General features: G+C 42.1%; 1 protein-coding gene across 1 annotated transcript in view; it reads left to right on the top strand.

Moving 5' to 3' along the window:
- The first annotated feature begins 5979 nt into the window (after positions 1 to 5979).
- PIEZO2 (piezo type mechanosensitive ion channel component 2) overlaps positions 5980 to 27604 on the top strand; it is a 283067-nt gene continuing 261442 nt past the window's right edge. Inside the window, exon 1 of the mRNA XM_072330043.1 lies at positions 5980 to 6148. Within this exon, the coding sequence (XP_072186144.1) occupies positions 6085 to 6148 (64 nt within the window). The 5' untranslated portion in view covers positions 5980 to 6084. The remainder of the gene's footprint in view (positions 6149 to 27604) is intronic.

The raw sequence follows: 27604 nt of genomic DNA, 5'->3' as shown, positions 1-27604 counted from the left end.
ACAGTCTGCCCAAGCTGGATTTGAACTAAGGACCTGGAGGAGTTAGTGGTTTCCTTGATGGTGTAGGCTCAGCTGGAGGAAGGACTTTTGGCTGAAGTGCAGGTGTGTGCAGCGATGTCTGCTCTTTCGTTTGGGTCATAAATCTATTTTTCTGCTGCTCTACTGCCCCATGGAGAATTCTGGTTTTGGTTCACTGTGCTTTGTGATCTTCTCAGCCTCATTTCTTGTTCCTCTGAGCTGACACAGCCAGCAAAAGTGTAAATTGTGATGGTGCTCCTGTGATGTGAGGAGCTGGCGCTCCCTGGCCATCACTCCAAATGTAACTCACATCACCACCACAGCAGAGCAGCATTTTACTAAGGGAGTCCAGAGCCATGGTTGGTGTTTTTGTTCCAGATAGCTCAGATCTGTTGCATAGCTGTGTGTTTATAGCAATCTGCGTAGGACTGTCTTGGAACTGCTTCAGTGCATCCCACAGTTATCGCTTTACAATTTGCTACAGCTAAGCCAATAGCCTCACTTACAGAATATAACCAAGAACAATGGTATTTTATATCACGGTTCCAGTCTTGTTTTAAAATTTTCTTAAAGTACACATGAAATGAAGATATATTTAAAAAATACCCTGAATGGTTAACTTTCATTCAAGGACAGCTAGGGTGTTTATTGCTTGCAGTTTCCTCAGATCGAAAATGAATCTCAATAAGTTATGCACTCATACCAGACAGTTTTAATTACGTGCCATGCCTGGTTGTTATTTGAGTGTATCGCTCATGTTTGAACTCCTCTCGTGCAGGGAAAAAATGAGAGTTTGCTGTTTAGGAAATGATTCTTTCCGGATTTGCACAATCTTTCTCAAAATGATCTCCATTTCAAGTGTCATTGCATGCAGGCAGGTAAGCATGCGTGATGAGATAGAATTCTTTTTCTTAGTTTATTTTTTTCAGTTCTGTTTGTTGATCTGCTGCGCTAACCATTAGACGATGCCATTTTCCTAATGACTCCTTATTAGCACTGCTCCTAATGGTTCTTTTCTGATACATGTGGAAGTGTTCAGTCATTGGGAGCAGCTTTCATTTCTTGCTATGGGTTAATGGTGCCTCGAGGAACCGTTTGGCTTCTGCCAGGTTTGGTGTCCCACAGAATGTGACCAAACCAGGACTGCCTCAGCTGGCGTCGGGGCTCTCTGTGGTGTTTTACATTGCTCTGAGGTAACGCTAATAATGTTTGTCTGCTTCCTGACTGATCAGACTGTATAACCCTGCAGAACAAGGCTGGCAGTCAGCGTTTGCATTTGAAATACAAAGGTTTCTATCAATAGATTTTTGCTGTGCCAGACAAAAAATCTAGACAGACATGGTGACACGAACAGCAAAAAGGCCAGTAGGGAAAAAAGCCCAGACCTTTAGTAATGCATCTGATTTTAGAAAGCTTTTTGCAGACCCTGTGGCCAGTCAACTGAAATGGGTGGTGAAATTATGGGACAGCGAGTGGTAGATTAGTCCAGCATGGGGAAATTTGGAGGCTTCCAGGGAACTGGAAGCTCTGCTGGGGCAATGAACATTTTTGAGGATGTCTACTCAGCGTACATGGGAGTGGAATTAATTTCCTTATTGTAAGGCAGGATAAGCTTATAATTAAAGAACATTAACTAGCTACAGGCTACTGCTGGTGCAGGGGAGTTAAAATGACTCTGAACCAAGAATGCTACTGAACTGTGTGATTTTATTTTAAACTTTTACTGAACCAGAACTAAACTTGAATGCTGTCTTGAAGCTGAGTTGAGTTCATTCTGGAAGTGAGCAATGTCAGCTTCAGTCATGGAATCATAGAATCATAGGATGGTTTGAGTTAAAAGGGGCCTTTAAGATCATCTAGTTCCAACCCCCTGCTATAAGCAGAGACACCTCCCCCAGTCCAAGCTGGATGTGGGCTAAGCTGAGATGCTGCCCTGGACAGTCCTGGTGGGCTGAGCATCAGAAGGACTTTTAGAAGAGGTAAGAAGAGCACTGTGTTTTCCTGAAGCCTTACAGAGCAAGGATCAATAGGCAAAACACACCAGTTAATCAACCCGTTAAATATTAAAGCCATCTCCTTCCTCACAGGTTCCCAAAGTAGGAGTCTCATATTGGAAGAATAACAAATATAAAATGCCCTTGTACAGCCATGATTGCCCTAAAAAGGTTTTGGTGACTTCTCCTGCCTCTTCCTGCACAGGTGAGCTTTATTTCTCCAGCTAGCTTAGTGCTGACTTATAGAGCTTCCTGTGGTAACTGCATAAGCCTATGTATGTATATACATGTATATACAAATGGTTGTTATTTTATCCCAACTCTGTGGACGTTGTAATGACACCATGAGATCATGATTACAGCAGCCAAAGAAATGAGATAGCTGAAGTGATTAAGATGTTTGTGAACGGCCCTGATTGAGACAGCTGGGCAGATCAAAACTGAGAGTTTCAACCAGCAATTCTGATTGGTTGCATTCTGCTTAACAGAACTGGGAACATGATAACAGAACTGGGAACATGTTATATCCTGGGGTTTCTTTTTTCCTTGCTATGTCTTTTGGCCTCAGAATTATATTAACTGCAACTAATTTTCCCAAATTCTCCCAAGTTATTGCTACAGGAGAGGCAACGAGGTGAGGTGTAGCTAATTTCTAATTTCTAATGAAAGTTTGTTCTTTGACAAATAGAAATTCCTCTGTCTTATAAGCAAGGCCCCTTCCCCTCCCTAACCCCCTGTTAAAATGCTCTCACCACAGTGGGTGCTTGAGAGGAGGGGAGAAATACGCTAGTGGGTGGGAAGGTCACTGTGAGCACATGTGCTGGGGTCCAGATGGCTCTCAGGGCCTGGCAGTGTCCTCTGGTTTGTGGAGAGGAAGGAAAATGATGTGGCCCAGTACACTTTCACTGACTTGTGTTCCTCAGGGGAGAAGGAAAAGCCCTCCTGTTTTGCATGCAATTTGTTCTTGATGTCACTTGCAGAAGGACTACCTTCTAGCACTTGAAGAGAGCTTATGGGCAGGAGGGGAACCGACTGTTTACAAGATCTAATAGTGGTAGGACAAGGGGGAATGGTCTCAAACTGAAAGAGGGGAGATAGATATTAGGAGGAAATTCTTTACTGAGAGAGCAGTGAGGTGCTGGAACAGCTGCCCATAGAAGCTGTGGTGCCTCATCCCTGGAGGCGCTCAAGGCCAGGTTGGATGGGGCCCTGGGCAGCTCAGCTGCTGGGAGGCAGCCCTGCCCCAGAGTACAGGGTGGGACTGGGTGGACTTTAAGATCCCCTTGAACCCAAGCCATTCTATGGTTCTAGGATTGCAATTGAATCCAGGGTTCTCTATCAATAAGTTGCTTCATGTACATTTCACTCAAGTGAGACTCTTCTCATTAACTTCTCTCTCTGTTTTGTATTTTAGTTCGAGCCTTGGGCTTCATCATTCCTACTCTGGCTAACAGTGCTCTGATTTTCAGGTTCATGCTCTTGCTGGTCCCGTCCACAGCTGAACTCACGAAGCTGTGTGCACTCATCTCTGAGGCCTGTGTGTAGCCGCTCCTCCCATCCCGCAGAGGTACTGCTGGAGGACAGATGAATGCGGCTCCATCCGAACGACGTGCGTGCAGACGGGTCCCTCCCCAGAGCCGGTGGGAAGGGACGTGGGATTCACACAAAGGCCGATATAGCCAAAAGGTGGCACTGCGGCTGCACAGATTCGCAGCCGGTCGGCGGTCCCGCAGACGTTGATGATGAGCCCTTCGGTCCGTGTATTCAAACTCCTCGTTTCGTATCTTGAGATCGGTGAGCCTTGAAAACCGACTTAATACTGCCCGAACACGAGAATAACAGCAGCAACCACCTTAGCAGCTGTACTGTGAAAGTAATAAATACTTTATCCTTGCTTTAGTGAACCTGAATGACCAAATAGAACAACCAAAGAGCGATCAATACCTGCAAATGTGCTGCCAAAGTGCACCAAACACTTCAGCTATATGTCCTACACATGCAGACTGCTTCTCCTGACTGTCTGCTTCGGGGCATCCAGGGCAAGGAGAGAGATGTTCCTCAGTAAGGTGTTCTCAGGACAGATCCTGAGCTTTTAGAAGGGGCTCTGGGAGTGACATCACTACTGCTGGATTCTTCATTGGGGAGATAAGTGCTGTGTGATGCCGGTGTTGTTATCCACTGCAGACTTGATCCCTAAGCACACTGACAAGAGTAGGGTGCCCCACTGCATCTGTCCTGCTGGGCTCTGCTGTCTGACAGGTGTAAGCCTGAACCTGCACCTACCTGCTGAGCTTGGAGCGAACTGTTATTTCTGGCTGACCTCTTCTTAGCTACACAGATGCATACTGGGAGTTCTTTCCTTTCCACATACCTGAATATCAGAGCCAGTTACTCTTAAGCAGGTAATTGCCATTATTCATAAGAGAAAACTCAGATGTGCACATGGTTCAGCACATACCATCTGCACTCCAGAATCACACTTTATTTTTTGTTCTTTAATAGAACCTTTTTATTTTCGTAAGTGAATTAGAGCCAAGCAGCCAGAATTCAAGGGACCGAGCAAAGCACCTCAGAGCTGAGGTGAAGCCCAACACCAGGAAGGGGCACTGAGGATTCACATGGTGCCCCATGGGGTCACTATCCACAGCTTTCTCCTCATCTTGTGTCAGGATTGTAGAATCATAGAATGGTCTGAGTTGAAAAAGAGCACAATAATCGTCGAATTTCAACTCCACTGCTATTGCAGGGCCACCAACCACCAGACCAGGCTGCCCAGAGCCACATCCAGACTGGCCTTGAATGCCTCCAGAGATGGGGTAAAGGTTTGCCTCCAACACTGCCCCTCTTTCTACAAGGGGTGAGTGCTTGCACTCTCCTCATGTGAGCGGGAGGAATTGTAGTGTGTTGCCCAAGATTAAGCAGACTTTGATCTGCATTAATAACACCATTAATAGCTCTCTACAGAACTGCTATCTCAGCCCCCACTTTACTCAGCACACTTTACCCAGGGACACCAGTAGAGCCTCAGAGCAGCCCCCTTTAAAACTACAGTACTTAAACCAACAGGAGACTGCAAACACGGGAAAGTTTTTCAAAGAAGTCAAACATGAGGGGTGTTCCAAAAGTAATACCTCTTATTTTATGATGTTGGCCTACAACATCAGAGGCAAATGTTGGTGGTATGGCAGTAGAGGTTGAACCTTCCCACTAATATTCAATTTATGGGAACGGAACAGTGAAAGCTGGACTTCATAGGCAAGTGTTTCATAGCAATGACATGGTCACAGCAGTTGTGGAATAGTAGGTTGCTTCTGCTGGTGTACATGTTGATGTGCTGTTGCATGCAGGCTCGATTATCACTTGCAAAAATGCAAAGCTAATGGCAGTGGCTGTATTGAAACACAGAGTTTTGTGGCTGAGAATTTGGTCAAACAGTGTTATTGTTACAGTGTTATCCAACTCGCATGATACTATGATACTATGATTGTGCTCTTTGCAGCTGTAGTAGTTTCCACGGAAAGAAATAGGAGGCATTACTTTTGGAGTGACCCCAGTTCATTCCCAGCGACCTCAGATTTTATTTTGTTGTTCCAGGTGGCAGTTTTCTTGTGCGGCCAGCTGGGCTGATGAAGCCTGGGGCGAGAAGCAGGCAAAGTTAAAAGAGAGAAAGAAAGGAAAAAAAAAGTGAAAGAAGGAGGGAAAAAAGAGAACGAAATGTCACGAAAGGAGAAGGAGAACCCCCAGGAGGAGCACTGAGGACGGATCCCAAGCTCTACGGAGTATCGAGGTGGGGGCTGGTTCCGTTGAACGCGACGGAGAGCAGAAGGAGGAGAAGGAGGAGGAGGAGGAGGGCAGCGGGAGGCGGGCGCGGAGCCCCGAGGGGGCGGGTGTGTGCGTGGCCCGGGCCGGGTGCGGCGCGGCGCTGCCGCGGGATGCGGCGGGAGGCGGGAGGCGGCTGAGGCGGGGACGGGCGATGCTCCGCCGCCGCGGCGGCTCCGCGCACGGCCGGCCCTAGAGGAGCGCACATAGGGACGGCTCTGCGGCCGCCCGGCCGACGTCCTGCCCCGGCGCGATGGCCACCGAGGTGCTGTGCGGGCTCACCTTCAGGCTGCTGCTGCCCGTGTGCCTGGCTGCCGGTACGTCCCTCCGCCCCGCCGGGATGCTCCCTTCCACACGGCTGCCCCCGCACTTCTTTTTCCAGACAAACTTTCGACTTCGCTTCTTCCCCCTATTTCTTAACCTCTCTCGTTATGCCTTATCGCGACGCTGTCATTACCGTCCGTTCTCGCCGCCGGGGCTCCTCCGCTCGGGAAAATCCCCGCAGGCTGCCGTGCCCCGGCGTGGGAGCGGTGCGGGGCGTCCCGGCTGCGCGCAGCAACCCGGGAAAGCACGGAGCACTTCTTTGATTTACGGAGCTTTTCAGGAGGATTTCTTTTTTCTTTTTCCTTTTTCTTTTCTTTTTTTCCCTTTCTTTTCCTTTTTTTCCTTTTTTTCTTTTTCTTTTCTTTTTTTTTTTTTTTTTTTTTTTTTTTTTTTCTGTTTCCCTTTTTTTATCTTGTACTTATTTATTTATTACTTTTTGAGAAAGAGACAGAGAAATTTCAGTTTATTAAACCTCGTTACTTTAGCAGGCAGCCATCCAAAGCAGGAATTATTTTTGGACGTAGAACCGCGGTGCCCAGCCATGGTTGAACGCGTTCACGTTGCTCCCTGCTCTCCGAGTTTTATTCAAAGCGAAGCTTAGAAGAAAGAAAGCGGGGCGGCCGCTCGGCGGGACCGCGCTGTGGAGCCCGGTGGGCCCTCGGGGGCGGGCGGGGGCCGCGGTCGGGAAGAGCCGAAGCCGTGCGTACAGTCCGAGGGCCGCACTCCAGCGCCGGCTGCGGCTCACCCTGTGCTGGTGGGCAGCGAGCGGCCCCGGAGCACACAGCTCTGCCCTCGAGGAGCCCCGCGACCCCAGCATCTCCCTCAACTATTAGCACCCGCTGCCCCTTCCGAAGGTGGCTCTGTGGCCACCAGCACTGCTAGAGGAGTAATGAATCCATGGACTGCTGGCAGCAGGTGAGGGGCCCCTGCCTGCTGTGTGACCATCCCCACGCTTATGGGTCAGTGTCTCGGTGGCCGGTGTGCTGGGTGGTGGATGGGGCAGGCAATAGGGTGCTCTCAAGGTTGCAGAATGGTGGTGCCAGGCGGTCTCCCAGCAGGGTGTAGGACACCCTGTGATTGAGACTCATCAGGGCTCATCTGTGTTTTCCTTAATCAAGCAGGAGGTGGCTGGGCTATGGGTGGGAATGCTGTGGAAAACCATGCAGGGAGAGGGAAAGATGCTAAAAAATGAATTGTGTTGAGGTGGGTTTTGTTGGTGTCTCCTGACACTGTGGTATCTAGCTGTGGTTTTGCAGTAGTGGAGGAGTTACTTTGTTGGGCACTCACATGTGTGTTGGCTCTCACTGCTCTTTCTGTATCACAAGAAGTTTGGATAAAAAGGTTTTGCAGTCCTGACTCCTGATGCTCAGTCATGCAGAGGTACTTTCGCATTGCAGTAATGCCTCCACTGCTGAGAACCGATGTCAGAAATTGCATATGGTCATAAATCTTCATCGGAAGATTAATCGAAGTGTAAACCCTCAAGGTTTACATACCATCTTGAGTATGAAAAGAAATTCCTCTGCAGAGCTTTTGGACCCAGTGACCTTGTTCAGCCGGACTTGGGAGAGGAATTAGTGACAGGACACCAGCTTCTCCCATGCACCTCAGTGTGCAGTGCCTGTAGGTGCTGTGTCCTCACCCCATGACCGCCCTACAGCAGGTTGCTCGCTGGGCTGAGGCCTGGCCCTGTTTTCCGCACCGCTCTGCTCTGCCCTCACCTGAGCGGCCCTGAGCCAACAGACAGCTCTTCCCAAAGCTTCAAGGAAGTGCTTCATGGGCTTCTGGAAAAAGGCTCTTTAGAGTTCAATATATCACATTGATGGTTATTTGTACTTCTTAAGGTGAGGTTACATCCGGAGCTGAACGGCTGCCACCAGGACTCACTGAGCCACGATGCCTCATGTCTCCTGCCCCTGTCTGGGCACTGAGTGCATGCAGCTGTGCCAGGAGGGGGAAATGCGAAGCTTTTCATTGTGTTTGGGGTCCATGTGGCTGTGATTTAAAATGATAAATGGCTGCAGTCTCTCATTGGGGTAGGGTTTGCTGTTCCGTTTCTAACTGGGCTGGAGAGCCCCAAGGATGTGTGTGGAGGGGAATGGTGGCTGGGGCGCACTCATTAAAAATAACACATCTGCCAAGATGAAATATGAGTCCTTAAATACTTAAAAAAATGGTTAATGCTTTAATTCCTTAATACTTCAGTATTCAACTTGATTTACTTTTAAAATAAAGCATGTCACCTTTGCTGGTATGGAATACTTTCCAAACTTTGAAAACCAGCACATACTTGGGAGTAGACAGTTTATTATAAGAGTGTTTTGGGATCAGATCTGAAGTGCTGAAGAATGTCACCTTGTGCAGGGAACCCTCAGTGTGTTCACTTACAGCTCAGAGCAAAGTGTCTGGGGGGGCTGCTGAAGACAAGAGATATAAAATGTCCAAAATGGACAACTTTCACTGCTTGTCCCCTTCTGGCTTCAGGGCTAATTCACCATCCTCTTATTTTCACTACAGAATGTTATGCTCAGTCTGATGCAGACCTAGTGCTTGAAAAACAGCTGATGGGAACACGAAACTTCCTTGCAAATCAAGTTCTGTGCTCTGTAATAAGACAGAGATTTGTTTCTGTGCTTGTTTTTAGTGAGATTAATGCAATGTGATATGCCCCTGTATCGCAGTAATACAATGCTGAACAAACAAATGACAAATTGGGGGGACAGGGGCCAAAGGGCTTTTGGCAGCCGTGGTGGGAAGAGTTTGGTTAAGTTTTTCTATTAAGTTTTTATTTGTAAGTTTTTATTTTATTTATTTAAGGCTTGAGTCTTAACATAAGCCTGGAGTTTCTTTGTTGCTCATATGAACTTCGAATGTGCAAAACGTTGTTTGTCTCTGTCTGAACTCAGACATCCAAACCATCTTTCCCTAATTGCTTTTCTTGATTCGTAAAGACTCGAACCACAACGTTGTGGTTTACATCACTTGATAACAATTTTTAATTATTCTGTCTCCAATTGTTTTCTTTCATGCACAATTCATTAGTTTTGTTTTAAGGAAAATATTAGTGTTTTCAGATGGTGAACAGGAAGAAAAAATGCTGGAAAAAAGCTTCCCCTGGTTTCTGACTGCTGAATTGCACCTTATCCCCAGATTGGCTTTGGGAAGCCAGCTCCAGCCCAGGCACTTCCCAGAAGCTGCATTTGCTCTCTGAACTTTTGAATTTTGACCAAGATGAGGTAAGAACTGTAGGAGCTTTGGGAGCGCTGCCTTCTTTGTTTGTGGATTTCTTTTGTTTGTTGTTAGGGGGTGAGCACAGGTATTTGTGTTTGGTAAGTGGCGGAAGGTTGGAAGAAAATACCTCAAAGAGTTTTTGTGGGTGACAAAGTTCAGCTCTTAGTTGGAAGTTTCCACTTGTTCAAGCCACGTCTCCAAACTCCTGGTAGATGGTGGAATTGCTTTTAGTTCTCCTTTCAATGAGTGTGATTCATCGGACAGATATTGGATGAATCAGAACGGTCATCTCTTCAGGACATCAACAGTATATTATGTTGAATTTTTGTAAACATAGACAGTATTCACAAATTCAGTTGATGGATTGGCCTGAGCACAGCCAGTGGGATCCAGGTGTTGATTCTGCCCTTGCTCTTTGGCTTTTCTGCTTAAATTAACAAGCACAGGTGGAAACTTTGGAGGGGAAATACCTATGTTGTTTCATTAGCAGGAACTCAAGTGCTGCTTAAATTATGTGTTTTAAAGAGTATTTCAGAAAGCAGCACCTCCGTGTATGCTTTGGTGCTTTGAGTTATTATGCACTTTTTTTTTCCTACAGAACAAGTAACTGTTGGACAACTATGTAACATTAAAGTAAGATCTTGGAGGCAGTGAACTGTGTCATGCTCTATTATTTTTTGAGTGCCTGGAGGCAGCTGTTTAAAAATGCCTCTACAATAGGACATGGTGTAGCAGTTTACAGGCAACGGTGTGGTTTCTGTGTGTCAGCTCATACAGGTGATGTTACACCATGGTGATGACAAAGCAGGTTGTAATGCAGGACCACTCAGACTGGAGGAAAATCTGAGCAGTGACATTGTATGTGGCGGTATATGTGGGTGCATGCATGTGTATACACAAGCATCAAAAGATGCTGATGTATTTTTAATATTCAAATGAACTTCTCCTGGGCTGCAAATGTGCTGCTTGTTACTCTTTAAAACTGTCCAGCTTCTGAAAAAAGGGCAAAGGAAGACCAAACTGATCTGTGTTGTTATAGTGGAGAATATTTATTATGGTGTTCTGAGAAGAATGATAGAGAACAGCATGAGAGAGATTCACATAGACTTCCTGTTACATTTTAAAACCCTACTGCTGTCCCAGAACACTCATAAAAATGTTGGTTACATCAACAAAAAGTCTAGGAAGCACTTAATGGGTAGCAGGCTAAAAAAACCCTGATAAATGTAAATGCCAGTTTGCATGAGGGATCCTAAAATGGCTGTTAGGTTTCCTTCCCCTCTTCAAGTGTTTTAGAGATGCATCTGGCTTCTTTTATGAAGGGAAGTTTTGATGTTTACCTAGTTCAGTAGGAGCAGGTGAAAGGTGTCAAGGGGAAAAAATTTATGCAACTTTGCAGGAACAGTATTTTCCAGGCTGGTAGGCATGGGCTTAGGTTTTCTTGTGCACAAAAAACAAGTGTCATTAAAATCTCATTGGCTTCCATTTTAGGTCAATTAAAATCCAAACAGAAGTGTTCTGGGGAGAATGGGGAGGCAGCATCTGTCTGCTCTATGCTCTGGCTGCTCTCTGCAGCCATCTCAGGGTGACTGTGAGCACCATGATCTGGCATGTAGGCAGGGAAAGCTCTCTGAAGATACATCTCACAGAAAATGGGGATGAAACACCTACCCTTAAGTTCTTACCACCTGTACTTATTTATCCTAACAATTCTGTTAAGTGGCTTGAATGCACATAATTGTTAAGATGAAATACTTACAGAGCTACAGATTTGCTCCACTTGGGGTCTGCTGGGTGGGTGTCTTTTTTACGGTGTTGAACCTTGGCATAGGAACCAATGGGAGGCTGTTGATTCTGGAGTTTCTCAGAGAGAGCAAGCATCTTCCCTGGTGACTGCAGGGTCTGGGGAGAGAGCACACCAACCCTTTAGAATCATGAAGTCACAGAGTTGGAAAGGACCTACAAGATCATCCAGTCCATCTGTCCTCCTATCATCATTACTACCAAGTAGTACTACCCATTAGGCAAGGCTTGGAGGGAGGGTCTCTAAGCAACCTGATCTTGCTTTAGGTGTCCTTGTTCATTGCAGGGCAGTTGGATTAGATGGCCTTTAGTAATGCCTTCCAATGAAAAGAGTCTATGATTTATTGTTATGCTGGAGCTCATGTGTGTCATCTGCAAATCAGGCTGTGTGTCACGTTCCTTCTCTGTCACTAGAACCACAGGTACGAAACTAAGCCAGGGTCTGGTTCTTATGTCAGTCAAAACATAGAACGAAGCGATAGAATTGAATCTATTTTGGGAGCAGAAAGCTCATTTTGGGGGTAATTTTTTTTGAGGTATCAAAACAGCCCTTTTATTGCACTTGTGCTTCTTTGCTTTAAGTCTGAAAATGTGACAGGTAACCACCAAAGCACTAAGATCTTTGCATGGTACATCTCTACCAAGGTGTTGGTTGGAGTTGCTGCAAATGTTGGCAAAGGAGGCTGGCTTCAGTCCAGCTAGTGCTTCTGTAGCAACTGTGGGAAGGCAAGAGAGAGCATTTTGTGAGCTGGTGTCTGGGAGGGTCTTCAGAGGTTGCAGTCCTTAGCAGTAAAGCCATTTGCACATGCATGCAGAACAGCTGGATGCTCATGCTCCAGCTTCTCTTCATCTCTTTTTCCACACTGCTGTGATAGTCCTAGAGAATTTGGAGCTTTTTGAAGCTTTGAAGTTTTGAAGATAACCTTTCATATGAGGGATACCAAGAATGATTTTTCTCTACTGGACTCCGGAACTGCAAGAAAAAGCCTGTTTGAAACAGGTTTCCTATCGTGGAGAGCTGTGTCAGCAAGTGTTAATGAAGAAAAAAGCCCATGTAGCCACATAGATTATTTAAGCCTTAATTATATCTTCAGGTGGTTCAAAGATACTCTAAGTATGACTTTGCTAAGCTACTAAAAGGATGCGTAGCATTATTTTCTTCCTGTGCTGTAGCAGATCAAAAAATATTTGTAGCTCAGTTGTCTCCTATCTATTTTGTAGGGTAAAACAGTTATCTGCAGCATTACTTTTGTGGTGGTCACAGCTCCTCATGCTGTCATCCCAATGGATCTCTGAAGCTAAGCAGGGCAGAATCCAGCAGCATGCAGATAAGAAGTTTTCAGAAATCATTCACGTGTTGGTGGCAGAAATGTGATGGGCAGAGTCTACTGATTCTTGTCCTGAGAGGAACTGGCATGGTGGGGGTTGCTTTGCCAGATGAGCCAGCTAAAATTGTGAATATTTAGAAGAAAAAGCCTAAGAGTTGAGTTATACAATATCTTTATTTTGGAGTGTACCCTTTGATGCATTATGCTCAGGATGTGGTTGAATTAATGGACTTTGTCTGAGTCTTACCTGTCCATTTCCTGTCCTGAGTAGGCAGTAGTAAAACCCGAATGTCACGTAAAGGTTGCTATTCTGTATCTTGATTTCTTATGTTTCATTAATTCTGAGCTGTGATGTTAGCTTTGATGATATCCTGTAGCAATGAATATTGTGGGTGAACTCTGCTGCAAATAGAAAGGAATACTCTTGAATTCGTTTTCACTTTGTTGCCTCAGTAAATAATCCTTTGGATGGGAAAAAGTATGTATAATCACTTAAATCAACAACAGTCTAGTGTTCTGTTTACTCTAACACTTTAGAATAACATTTACAAGGCATAAAATCAACCGTTAAGATTAACTGTAGAAATTAACAGCTCTGAGTTTCCTATCAGTTGTCCAGTTTTGAAGAGAAAGAGATGAGGATTGCATTAAAATCACCCCCGCAAATACAGAGATCTGGGACAGGCCGCTTCTACAATTGGAGTGATCAGACGGCACAGCGTAGCATCACTTGTCTGAGCTCATTCATGCAATCTGCAGTTTGGAGGCTCTTCTTGGAAATGAAGTAAAGCTTAAAGAAGCGAGTCTGTGTGTTTGTGAGTGATACACCAATCATTCCCCTTCTGGCAAAATATTATAAAGCACAGGACTGCAGACATTACATGCTGTTTCCAAGACAGTAATTTGTTATTGTAGCTTTACAGAACCATAACTTAAAAGTGAAATGCTTAAGTGGTCTTGGAGTAAGGGTCAGTTTTGCCCCTTGTTCAGATGTCACAGAGGAGACTGCAAACTATTTCTCTAACTGATAAGGATGCTTGTGCAGGATTCTCACTTTGCTGAGGGATACACAAATTCCACTTCAGTTAAGAGGTGCTAAACAAGAGCTGTCTCATCCCTAGCCATACTTATACCATTCAACAAACTGTGTGCTGAGGGTTGGTTTTGGTGAAGACATGTTATTAGAGAAATGAGATCTTGGATACTATGTGAAATCAATTTTGTCAAATGCCTCATGCTGGCAGTCATGCAATCCAAGATACAAGTGTAAGTTTAGCCTTAAATTTTGATGGAGCTTATGTCAAATGCAGGAAGAAGCTGAAAGGCTAAGAAAGGACTAATCAGTGAAAAAAGAATGTATAAATCTCCCATTGTAAAAAGTAATGCTGATTATACTGTTGGTGTCACTAGTATTGTATGGCAAATCACCTGCTAACCTTTAGCAATCAAATACAGTGACATTTACTTTGAATTTCTTTTCAATACACTGTCATAAATTAGAAAATGTTTGGGATATGAAGCATGTTTGCATAGTGGCTGCACCTGTTCGGTGTGTTGTGTTTTTTCTCCCTTGTTATTCTCATGACTTTTTATGACATCTTCCAGTAGGGCAGTTTCCTAACTGCTGAGAATAGATTGATACATAAGCCAAAGGCAAGTGAGAGAAATTTGTCTTCCATAAATCCTGATTTATGTAGAAAACTTTCATAGCCATAAATAAATATTAGGTCATGTTGTCATTCTGTTGGCTATTGTTAGACAACATTTGTAGCTGCTCTGCAATTGCTGAAATATATTTCTACTCACTCATCCTTCTCTCAGTGCCTAGAATTGGGAAACCTGTTGTGTTAGTATTCCTTAAAGCTGCATTTTTGTAACACAGATACTTACAACCACTTCTACAAGACAACAGCCTGAAAACCATCACATTTTGAAGCTTTGTCAGAGACCAAATCACTTCCAGGACATGGGTATTGCAAGGCATCTTTTAGGAGGAGTGTTCTTTATGCTGGAAGTGCAAGTTTAGGTTTCCTTTCCATGCTTTTGCATGAGCCACTGATTACATGGACATTTTCTTTGAGGGCAAAAATTCTACTTATCTGTGTAGAAATTCCTCACCTCTAAATGCTGGTTTCCTTTCAGTTAAAGTGCTCTGTGTTAAAGGATTCTCCTGTGCCATCAGCCTGAGAAGTTGCATGAAGTTTTTGATTCTTTTCTTCTCCTTCTTTTCTTCTCTAGGCATGTAATGCATTGAATTACTACTTAACTTAGAATAACCAAGCTCTGTGAAGCATGATCTATGTCTCTTATTTGTTAGCTTAGTGCTAGGTGTGTGTATTTGCAGTATAGTGCCTTGTAAATACATAAGTGCCACCTCCATAGCTTATTTTCTCTAAACTGAAGAAAAGGAAAATCGTTAAACTCTTTAAAGATGCTTTGGATAAAGTACTATTGCTGTGTTCTTGAAAACAAAGTTTCTGGTTAAAGTCAAATATAGCACTTCTAACATTTCACTGTCAAATTAAGCAAAACAACAACAAAAAAACCCACAATCCAGTGCAGTACTGCACATTGTGGAAAATAGCTTTTTAACTGGCAAAACTCTAATCTCTATAGCTCCTTCTTTTCACTGTTTCTTCTTATAAACCTCTGTATAGGTCTGATGTCACGTTTTCTCTGACTCTGTTGGTGATTTTCTTCTGCAGTCTGATCCACTTTCCCTTTCTAACAAGCAGAACAAAAATCCTTTTATGCAATTTTAAAGGCATTTTATTAACCGTATTCATACATTTGCTGACTGGGGGAAGCCTTTGTGCTTTCCTTCTATAATAAGTGAACTTCTGCTTCTTTCCTAGTGTGACAAATCTTTCTTTTTCTTAACTTCTTTTTCTTATGGTGTGATATGTTGATCAGGACCTTTGGAATTTATTGGGCAGTATTTTTCGTGTCCATATTACTATAAAAGCATATTTCCCTTCATGCTGCCTGGACAGGGCTTTTCATTTCCCTGGTGTGTGTTTGGAAGCCTTTCTTTATGCCAGTCTGGCTTTGCTTGTTAGAGTGGCAGACCATAAGTCTCAGCTGACAGCTATGCAACCTTCATATTCCCCAAGCTAAAGCACAGAAAACATGATGAATTGGGGTTGAAAAAAGCCTAGTCAGCAACACAAACCGTATTTACTCTGCACCACACAAACCTAAAGTTTGTTCCCAGTTCCTTTCAAATTGAATCCAATAATTGACTTCATCTCCTTGTTTGATGGCTGGTTCCTTTTAACTGTGGGCTCTGTAATTTTTATAAGGGTTAGTGATCAGAGAGATTTATTCTCCTTCACTTTTCTGCAAGGGATGCTTTTGTCATGGAAGAGGTCCCACATTGGAGAAAACAGATCCTATTTTACAGTTTCTTGACCCAGTACAACTTCCTTCCACTTTCCGATCTTTTGATTTGTTTGATCTTGAAACAGAGTGTCTATGTGTATGCTCTGAGGTGTACATATAAAATTCTAGTGACACGATGCATCTTAAAATACCCTTCTGTATTGTTCAGTTTGTCATCCATTTATTCTCATTGAACTGAATCAACAAACTCAATTGTTATGCGCATTAGTGGGCATAAACATCAAAAACTTTCTCACAGCTTTTTGTTGCCATCTGCAAATGCAGTGGTTGGTCATAGTTGGTCAAAGACCTCTATAAGTGTTTCTCATTAATTTCTTGCAAAGGTAAACACAGTTTTTGTGTATGTTTTAGCAGACCATAGTGTTTTATCATGCTATTGCGATTTTATACAGAAATTCCTTGAATATACAATAGCCTTAGATGAAATAATAATAAACTATTGTCAACTTCTGGAAACAGTAATAAGCCACTCTTGATACCTACTATATATCTATTGTAGCATGCAGACTTACTAAGGAGCATAAGAGAGCCCCACTGTTCCATCTTCAGGGTCTAGAAGTGATTGTTGGCCTAATCATTTAACAATTTATTCTTTACTATAAAGAAGTACGTGTTAAAATGCAGAGAAGAGGTGATGTGTGAATCTTGTTTCATGCAAATAGGCAGCTGTGTTGGCTGAAGGAAAGAAATATCAGAAACTCCAATGTGTCATTGGTGTGCCCCAGAGGATGAAGCAGTTTGGATTGCTAGAAGTGCAGAAGGGAGAGATCTGGTTATTTCCTGATAGCTCTATCCCCAGTTACTATATTTGGGGGAATTCCATTTGCTTCTTTCCTCTGTGGAGGAAGCTGTTTTCCTGTTGCCCTTGAAACATAAATGTGATGGGAGTATTCCAACACTACACAATATTGCAAGCAGAAAGGAAAAAAAAAAACAACAAACAAAAACTTATTACCAGAGTATCCTGCCTGCATGGTTAGCACATTTATCATTGTCAAAGTACACTGAAATAAGAATATACTAGTTGTTTAAAATAGTAAAGAATGAGCAAGTTATGTCACTAAAACCAGCTTTTGTTCTGAGGAGTTAGGATAATATTCTCCTGCAGGGCAAGTAATTCCTTAGTTACTCGTTGTGGGTTTCAAACACATTTTTCTGAAGCGCTTGAAATTGGCTACTCCCTATGCAAGGTTTCTGTGATGATTATCAGATAGGTTCTGCTCTGTCTCTTTGTCTCCCTCTTCACAGTATTCTAGAGCTTTTCAGGCAGGAAGGAACAATGTAAGGTCTCTTCTTCAACCTTCTGCTTAATGCAGGGACAACAGTGAATTTAAACCTGGCTGCTCAGGCCTTTTTCTTTTTGGGTGCTGAAAATCCTGGAGAGTGGAAGTGTACAACCTCTTCCAGTGTTCCAGTGCTTAATTTTTATCTTTTTTGTTTGTTTGTTTGTTTGTTTGTTTTTTGTTTTTCCTTTTCCTCCTTATAGTCTCATAGCCTCTTGACTTTATGATCACAGCTTCTCAGTATGTTCCTTAGCAAAGTGCCTGGCTCCATCATCCTTCCCATTGGTGTTGTGAGATTGCTATGAGGTACCTCAAAGCTGTCTTGTCTCTGGTGTGAATTGAGCACTTGTCCTGTGGCTTCTTTTCAAAGAGCTTTGAACTCTAGCTCTGACTGTCTCGAGGGCTTCCCTCCATGTGTTTGTTAGTTTGTCAGCATATTCCTTGTCCTGGTGCAGGCCAAAATTAGATGAGATACTCTGTAGAACCATAAAATCATCGAGGTTGGAAAAGACCCCCAAGATCATCTAGTCCAACTGTACAACTATTTCCAGTATTTCCCCGCTAAACAGTCTCCCTCATCTAAATGATTTTTGAACACCTCCAGGGATGGTGACTTAACCACCTCCTTGTGCAGCTCATTCCACCACCTGACCACTTTCAGAAAAGAAATTTTTCCTAATATCCATCCTGAATCTTACCTGCAACAACTTGAGATCATTCCCTCTTGTCCTGTCACAAGTTACGCAGGAGAAGAGGCCAACCCCACCACACCACATCCTCATTTCAGGGAGTTGTAGAGAGCAATAAGGCCTCCCCTCATCCTCCTCTTCTCCAGATTAACAGTTCCAGTTCCCTCAGCTGCTTCTCATAAGACTTTTGCTCCAAGCACTTCACAGTATCGTAGCCTTTCTCTGGACACACTCAAGGGCCTTGTTGTCTTTCTTGTGGTGAGGAGCCCAAAACTGAGCACAGTGTTCAAAGTACAGCCTCACCAGTGCTGAGTACAAGGGGGCAGTCACTTCCCTGCTCCTGCTGACCACACTGTTTCAGTTACAAGGCAGGATGCCACTGGTCTTCTTGGCCATCTGGGCACAATGCTGGCTCATGTTAGTTGAGCGCTGACCATCACTCTCAGGTCCATGTCTTCCACACAATCTTCCAGTCACTCTGCCCCGAGCTTGTAGTGTTTCCTGGCATTGTTGTAGATAACGTATAGGATCTAGCACTTGCTTTTTTTGAACTTCATCCCATTGCCCTTAGTCCAGCAATCCAGCCTGTCCAGATCCTTGTGAAGGGCATTCCTACCCTGAGATAGATCAATTGTTCCAGCAAACTTGGTGTCATTTGCAGACATACCGAGGGTGCATTCAATCCCCTGGTCAAGGTTGTCAATACAGATACTGAACAGGACAGGCTCAAATGCTGACTTCCAGGGAGCACCACTTGTGACCAGTTGCCAGCTGAGTTTAGCTCCATTCACCAGAGTTGGTCTGGCCCTCCAGCCTGTTCTTTACCCAGCCAAGAGTGTACCTGTCCAAGCCACGGGCTGCCAACTTCTGCAGGAGAATACTGTGAGGCACAGTGTCAAAGGCTTTGCTGAAGTCAAGGTAGACCACATCAACAGCCTTTCCCTCATCCACCAGGCAGGTCACTAGATCATAGAAGGAGATTGGGTTGGTCAAGCAGGACCTGCCCTTTGTGAACCCATACTGGCAAGTCCTCATCCCCTGGTTATCCCACACATGCCATGTGATCTCTCTCATTCCATGTGTGGTTTTAAAAACTGACTTAATAAAGGCAATAATCACTTCGTTTGTACATGTTGCTGTTGTTAGAGCCTGGCAGTTAAAGTTGAATGCCGAAGTAAAAATCTCATCCAAAAATGTTTTGTCTCTTTCAGTGTAAGAAAAATAGAGTATATAGTGGACAATTTTATTGCTTCCTAAAAGAAATACAAAACATAACATCTTAAAAGCTTAGATCAAAGGATCATAAGTAGAAAAAAAGACTGGTGTTGGGTACTACATCTGAACAGAGAGCATTTGTACTCAGAGAGAACTCATAGGAATTTTTCTGTCTCATTTTTGATTTAAGGACTAAATTATTTAGCCTTTACAGTAAGTCCTAGAATGTCTCTGCTCCCATGGAAGTAGATGCCCAAGCATGCTCTGAAAGCTGTCTTGATTCTGGCTTTTGGATTTTGTTTTCAAAATGTATAGCAGCAGGTCATGGAAATACTGCTGTGAGGAACAGTTTCCTGTCTTTCTGTAGGCTCAATGGTACCTCAAATCTCAAAGTCCCAATTTTCACTCTTGGCTTTAAAAACAAATAAATAAAAAAGGCATATAGCCACAACTACTATCCGTAAGACATAATTTGCCATTTCTTAACACATACAATATGCATCTAGTGGCTTGAAAAGCTTGAACATATGTTTCTTAGCTGTGAGTGCTGATTATTAATGAATGTTATTCTGTAACATTGGCACAGTCATCTGTCACTGATTTGTAATGAACAAAATGATAAATTAATAGGTCTACACCATTTCTTCTTAATTTCTAGAACTGTCCATTGCTGGCAGAATGAAAGGAGCTAACTAGCCAGTAAATTATTGGCATGATTTTTTCTAGAAATCATGCTCACATACTTTAGTATTTTTAATTAGTCAGTATTTCTTGTTATCCTACAAATCACTGACAGCTAATTTGTTTCAAAACCACAGGAAAAAATCTGTTCTGAATGTTTCTGTGTTGCATTCTTTTCTCCTAGATGATCTCCGTCTCATGTAGGATTGATAAATTACTTCTAGCAGTAGTTATTTTCCTGTAGGGTTGCAATTTTGAAACAAGTATTTGGGAAGCTGGCTCGCACTTTGGATATATGAAACACTTGGTGCTAGTCATTCAGAGAACCTGTCGTATTGGGCTTATAGGTTCAGAAGAATGAACTGCTGCCAAACTTTTGCCTGAAAACCACAAGGTTTATTTATTTATTTGACTGCAGTTTAGCTAACTGCTGTCTTTAGAGGGTTCATCTAGTATATGTTGGAAATCCTCCTCCCTGATCTCTTTGATTTCAAAAGAAGTATGGAAGAAATTGCAGTTTAACCATATAGATGTTGGAACTGCTCGTTACATGTAGCATAGCTAACCTTTCATTGGTAAAAGGCAAGTTACTGCTATTGCAGGTTGCATGCAGCTGGCTTTTCTGCTTGCTGTTCTGCCCTTAGGTAACAGACAATTTTAATACCGAGAACAATAATTAACGTGGTATACTTGTAGCAGCCCAGATGACTTTCCTGAGGGCTATTTATGCTGTTAACTACCGTAATTGTGGGAAACATCCTCACGCTACCTTGTAGCTTAGTATTTGCATTTTTCACTGCCTGCATCTGTTGCTCCTTCCTTTTTGTTAAAAGAAAAGCATTCACCTCCATAACACTTGAAATAAAATGCTTACTATTTCAGCTGAGAATTTCATTGCATCAGCAACAAAGTCAAGTACTTCTTTGACAATGTATTTATTTCATCCAGTCATGTTGTTTTATTGCAAGAACACTTTCTCTCCTAACTAGAAAACATTTTAAAGTTGTATATGCTGATAAGTATCAAGATAAGAGTGTGCTTTGAGAAGTGTTGCAAAAATAGTGGTGATTTTAGCTTTAGAATTTCATAACAACTGTGTAAACAAAAATGTGTTTCTTATATTCTAGTAAGTGGCATTTGTGCCTATTCTTGCATGCAGTGGTAGACAAAGAGCTGAAGAAGATGCTCCCAACTCTCAGAATTGCCAGACTCCGTATAATTTACTGAATCATGCTTGCCTTAGGAACCCATCATTTCTGCAAATCAGACCTGACAAGTTTCCCGTTTGCCCCCCCCACCGTGTGTACGGAGTGACTCAAAACTTGTGTAGCAGGCAGAAAGAGCATGCTTATTAATAGCATTTAACAAACTTCCATTTCTATTCAAGGCAGTAAGATAAATCAAACATGTGCTTTTTGATTTTGGTATGCAAGATTGGTACACGTAAGATTGCCTAAGTGATTTTAAAACATCACCTATCAGGCTCGCAGACTCTTTAATGCACACTACAGATGTGCTTTTTTTTTTTTTTTTTTTTTTTTTTTTATTATTATTATTATTTTAATTAATTATTTTTTCCTTTTAAAAGTAATCATCCCATAGTCAATTGTCCAAGAAGAAGTGCTGCCAATGCCAGAAGGTTACTTGGGAAGGAAAGCGTCTTCAGTCTGTGAATTAGGTAACACTTAACATGCCATTCCTTCTTGATAAAGCTGAGTAAATCAGAGGAAAATGCAAAACAAAATAAAAAGGGAACTGCTTTTGTTTCTGTGGTGTATAACTTGAGATGACCTGCAATCAGCTTCTCATTCTCTTCATTCCTGAGGAATCTGTGTATCTAATCAGGTTGTTTCTTACACTTAGAATAAGAAATATCTGATATTCAGCTTTAAAGTCAACAGTAGTGGTCTGTGGTTAGTGCAAGATGTTAACAAATGAGTGTGCACGGTGGAGACAGATATTGGAAGGGCAGCGCTGAGCACAAGAAAAGGAAAGTGTCTTTCATTAAGTGTTTAATCAAAACTGTGGGAAGAGATACTATCTATTGTTTGTAAAGCTGTTGTAGCATTTTAGAGTGAAGTTGTTTCATGTTGGTTTTTAACAAAATTCTGGTAGAAAACCTCCTTCAAAGGGCTGCTGCTACAAGCTGTATTATTGGCTTTCCTTACAAACAAGTTAAAAATATTCCTTCGACTAGCAAAATAACCTTCACATCTAGCATGGGTTTTCTTGTATGTTTGGGTTTATTTTTTATTTTTATTTTTTCTTCTGTTCTTGTATGGTTCTATCCACAATAACAGATTCATGGCCCTCAGGGGTGTTACGTGTTCTGAACAAAAACATAAGCCAATTGCCTCCATCATTTAATATCCTCTTTTGCACTTTCCTTTATGTGTTTTCTTTTGTTTTTATTTTGTGGTTTTTTGTTTTGTTTTGTTTTTTAAATTAACCATGTGAAGATTGCATCCCTCATTGTAGTTCACTCCAGTTCATTGCAGTCTATCAGTTCTGCATTTCAGGATAGTAAAGCTAATCATATATTTAGATTCCCTCTAAATAATCAATTACAAGTAAGGTGAAGGTAACAAAATAAAAGTGTTTTGAAAGTCTTGCCCTTATAGTGTTTGAATATTTGTATCTTGCATTGATTTATCATTTTAAGTGGTCAGCATCCCAAAGTACCGACTGGTTTTGTTATTGAAGCGATGTTAGTAAAATATAAGTGAGTAGCACTACTTGAACTGTCTTATAATTTTAAAATTATTGTAGTAAAGATGCAGTGGATGAGGTTTATTTCTGTCAGAATTACTGGATATTTAATAACAAACAGCCATATCCTAATAATTTAAATGATACTCTTGTAAGAGAAATCAGAGTCCACTCCATTTAACAGGCAGGGGAAAATCATAGAATCATAAAATGGCTTGTGTTGAAAAGGATGATAATGATCATCTAGTTTTATCCCCCCCTTCTATGTGCAGGGTCACCAGCCACCAGACCAGGCTGCCCAGAGCCACATCCAGCCTGGCCTTGAATGTCTCCAGGAATGGGGCATCCACAACCTTTCTGGGTAGCCTGTTCCAGTGTGTATGTAAGAATGTGAGACCTTGCCCTAAAGTGTTTTTTAGGTATGTTGGTGGAATTCTGGTAATTTTAAAGTAATTACTTTTAATCCACTCAAAAAAATATGAAACTGGGATTAGGACTATAAGAAAAATAGTATGTGAAAACTTAATTATATGAATCAGATATAAATATGAAACACCACATGAAATTAATAATCTAGAGGTATTCATTAGGTTCACATGACTAAGACCTGAGTACTGATAATAACATGCAGAAAATGACCGTCAGGTGAGTTATGTGACTGCTGCATCTTCCAACAGTGCCCAGTGCAATTGGGCATTGTATCTGCCCAATCCTTCTGTCTCTTCTAAAACCATACTTGGGAATGGCTGTGGAATGGGGAGTGTGTTTCTTTCCATAGATCTCTCTTTTATCAACTCATGAATGATCTTGTCTGTTAAAATATTTCAGAGAGTTTTCCTATAATAGGTAATTTGGTTCTGAGAAATGGAGATAAATAGATATATTTTATATCCTTCTAGCATTGCGTGCCCTGGAAGATGCTCCTGCTTATGGAACAAAATCTATTTGATCTTTTTGACATCAATGAGGAAACATGATTACTTGACTTTGTCTGAAGAGACTGAATAAGGAGGACCAGTGCCTCCTGACCTGCAGCCAATTTTCTATGGTGGATGCTAATCACAGAATCACAGAATGACCCAGGTTGGAAGGGACCTCAAGGATCATGAAGTTCCAACCCTCCTGCCTGTCAGGGCCACGAAACTTCCACATTTACTAGATCAGGTTGCCCAGGGCCCCATCCAACCTGGCCTTGAGCACCTCCAAGGGCAGGGCATCCACAACCCATATACAATAACATGTCCCTAAGTGTTTTGCATGATTTCTCTTAATGGATACAGAATTTAATCATTTTATTTCACCTGACCAGGAACACCAAGTGGATGAGGACCTCTGTAAATAGATAAGAATATCTTTGCATTCACAAAACTTGGTCCTCATGGGGCACTTCAGGCACCCCATTATTTGTTGGAAGGACAACACAGCAGGGCACTAGCAAACAAAGAGCTTCCTGGAGTACATTGATGATAATTTCCTCTTCCAAGTGGTACAGTAACAGTTCTGGGGTCCCCAAAACAAGGACATGGAGCTGTTGGAGCAGGTCCAGAGGAAGGCCATGAAGATGATCAGAGGGCTGAAGCACTTCCCTACGAGGACAGGCTGAGAGAGTTTGGGAGAAAGGGGGACTTTAGAACGGCCTTCCAGTACCTGAGGGGGGCCTACAGGAAAGCTGGGGAGGGACATTTTATAAAAGCAGGTAAGCAGGTAGCGACAGGATGAGGGCAAATGGCTTTAAACTGGATGAGGGTAGATTCAGTAGAAGAAATTCTTTACTGTGAGGATGGTGAGAGACTGGAATAGGTTGCCCAGTGAGGCTGTGGATGCCCCCTCCCTGGAAGCATTGAAGGCCAGGCTGGATGGGGCTTTGAGCAACCTGGCCTAGAGGGAGGTATCCCTGCCTATAGCAGAGGGTTGGAATGACATAATCTTAAGGTCCCTTTCAACCCAAACCATACAATGATTCTGTGATTCTATGATTTTTATCTACTGAAGGTATATCTATTTTTTCTTTATGAGGTTCTTCTGTGAAGAATCAAGAAGGATCAAAGTATTAATGTAAACCAACATGGATGAGCATTGTTTTAGACAGATTTTAGAAGAATAAATGCTTGTGTAAAGCTGTAACCTTGATGCTGTCTCGCCTTTCTCCTTTAGAAACCACATGCCTTTGTGTGGGAGCTGGTCTGCTTCTGAGCTGTGGTGATTTTTTCAAAAGCAAAAGGTTATGGTGATTGTATTGCTGTCACTCTAGAAAAACAGTCACCTTCTCTGGAAGCAAATTGAGTTATGTTTGAAAAAATTCAAATGGAGTGTAATTTTCTGACCTACTGAATGTTGTCACAGGAGAGAATCATTAATGAGGAAGATAATTATATAATAACGTGATTGTAATTAGATCATTTATTTCAGAGTAGTTTAAGCTCATTTTATGAAGGACTTGGAGGCAGGCAAACCAGGGCAGTTAAGCAAAGAGCAGGAAGGAAGGCAAATGGAGTATGAAAAGTGGGGATTTTTGAGATTCTCAGTAGCCTGTGTTACTACTGCTGTCCCTGTTCCTTGACACCTGCTGTCTCTGTGCTGAATGGTGTAAGGCTGAGGTAGCAGTTGTTCAAGTGGTCTAGGACTGGTCTCTCAAATTTTGATCAAAGCAGTGGGGTGGGTGGCTATGGGAGTGGCTGCATTAAAAGCAAGGTCAAACAACCTCTCAACTGACCACCTTGTGATCTCCATGTCCCTGGGTAGTGATCCCAACACTTCATACACTTGGCAGTTAGGGGCTGGAGGACTGTTACTGGCAGGGATGGTAGTCCCAAGTGCTCAAGTGCCCAGGGCTGAGTACTTGTGAAGGCAGTGTGTCTATCTTTTCAGTAGAGATGAGGGCTCACTTTATTCCCCCAGCTCTGGGTCCTTGGTGCTCCTGGAGTAGCCCCTGCCACATCCTCAGCAGAGAGAGACCCTGGCTCTGTATTGCTCAGGCATGGCAACATGGTTGGGTTATCATGGTTTGCCAGTTAAGGCAGTCCCAGTCATATGTTTTAAGTGTATTTCACAGTGAACCCAAGGTTTCTGCATGCAGAAAGCTCTGAATTAGGCAGTCAGCCAGTGAGTCAAATTCTTCTTTAATGAGTCAGTGGGTCTCTGGTTCATTAAAGTCAAGGGCAGTCAGTAATGATGTTTGGGGGTTTGCTTGCCTTGTGTGGAGGGTCTACTCAGTTTTGTCTGTGTCTCTGATGCATCTTTTAGTCTTATTTCTGTAATTGAAATATGATGTTCCTTATGCTTTGTAACAGGTTAACACAAAAGTCATGACTACACTGAGATACTTCTCATAAATTAACTACATTCTCCTATTTTTCAGGAAATTTGATTTTTCTTGGAAATATTATCTTAATCATCTCATATCTCATTGGGTTATGACCTTATTATGCTAGTGCTGCAATTAAATCTTTAATTTTCCTCTGCCAGGAGACATGTAAAAATCATTAAGCAGTGCTGTCATACACTGAAAGAGTATATGCAGAGGCATTTTTTCTGTGCTTCATGATATCGCTGGTTGAGTTTGAGTTTTAGAAAACTCCCGTACGTCCCTAAAGCTTTGATTCTTGTATTATTTTATTTTATTCTGCTCAGAGAGGAAGAAGTTACTTGTCTCTTTAACGCTTCTGATTCACTTCCTATCTGTGGATTCCTAAAAAACAAAAATCAAACTTGTAACATGAGTTTGTTTTCTTCTACTTTTTATAAAATATGAACTTACTAAGACAAATTAAAATGGAATTATTTGTTGTTGTTGTTGTTATCTCAGGGAGGGAGAAAAACCACAAGATTTTTAAACATTTATTTCCTTTGAGTGTCTTTTATGTTACTGTTTTTGAAAATTTGGACATGTTTATCTTGACAATTGTGAAGTACTGAAATGACATAAACTGTTGCAGCTAGGGCTGCAATGCTCTTGGGACTCCTTAGCATTTTGTCTACTGGGAAGCTGCATCTTTTTGTTTTTATAAATGGCTGGATTTTTTTTCCCCTTCCTTCTTTGTAACTGTTTTCTCATAAGTGCTATGAACTTTAGTGTAGGCTCATTAGAACAGTTTTACCTAAACATGTAGCTTTGATGTGAAACATGCAAAACCTCAAAATGAACTCATGTTTAAACCACAGCTGAGCGGTGAAAAAGGAATGACTCCAGTTTTTCTGAATTCGGTATTTATTCCATTATTTATTTTTATTTTTATTTTTTTTTTCTGATGGAGAAGGATGAAACCTGTGAAAGGAAAGAAGAATTTTGTCACAGCATGGAGGGTGTATAGTGAGGGACCAGAAGTGCTTGGAGGATGAAGTAAGTTAATGCTGAAACTAATGGGAGAATATGAGTATGAGTGTGCAGGGGAAGTCAATAAATGTGGCAGAGGGAAAGGAAGAATAAAGCTTTGAAAGATAAGGATTTATCTAAGTGTACTAAAGCATCTTCAGATTAGCTTGTTTAGGAGTGACTTACAAGAAACTGTGGGTTTATCTGTATTATCCTTTTTCTTTTTCTTTCTTTTTTTTTTTTTTTTTGATTCTTGCTTCTAAAAATATCAGGTTTGTATATTTAAATCAATTTTCAGGCCAGGTATAAAACTATGGGTGTGGATTGGGTTTTACTGGTGCATAGTAACTGGTTTTGCTTGTGAACCTGTTTTAGTGGATTTGCATTAAACTGATTGCTTGTTTTTTTTTTTTTTTTTTTTTTTTTTTTTTTTTTTTTTTTTTTTTTTTCACAATAAAGGATTAAAATCTGCTTTTAAAAACTGGTAAACTGGTACATTTGTATTACCAGTGTCTCGGTGGTTTGGCACTGAAAGTTGTGCTTTTCAGCCATTCTTTTGGAATGCTGTTGAACTGTCATGTTTCTTTCATCACAAATAAGTTGTAGTCTTTCTAGACTTTCAGAAGGTGCCATCCTTGCTACTGCTTCTGTTGTTAAGATAAAGCTGCAAAATGCTAGCCACAACTAAGTGCCCTTTTTTGTTGGGTCTCCAAGGAGTACAGTATGTTTTAACAAGAAACAGAGAGCTATGAAAAATGCATGAACTGCCAGGAACTACAGCAAGCAGAGGAGCTGT

This window comes from Excalfactoria chinensis, chromosome 2, assembly GCF_039878825.1.
Source record: "Excalfactoria chinensis isolate bCotChi1 chromosome 2, bCotChi1.hap2, whole genome shotgun sequence".
In the NCBI taxonomy this organism is placed as follows: domain Eukaryota; kingdom Metazoa; phylum Chordata; class Aves; order Galliformes; family Phasianidae; genus Excalfactoria; species Excalfactoria chinensis.
This window is presented reverse-complemented; position numbering and strand designations above follow the sequence as displayed.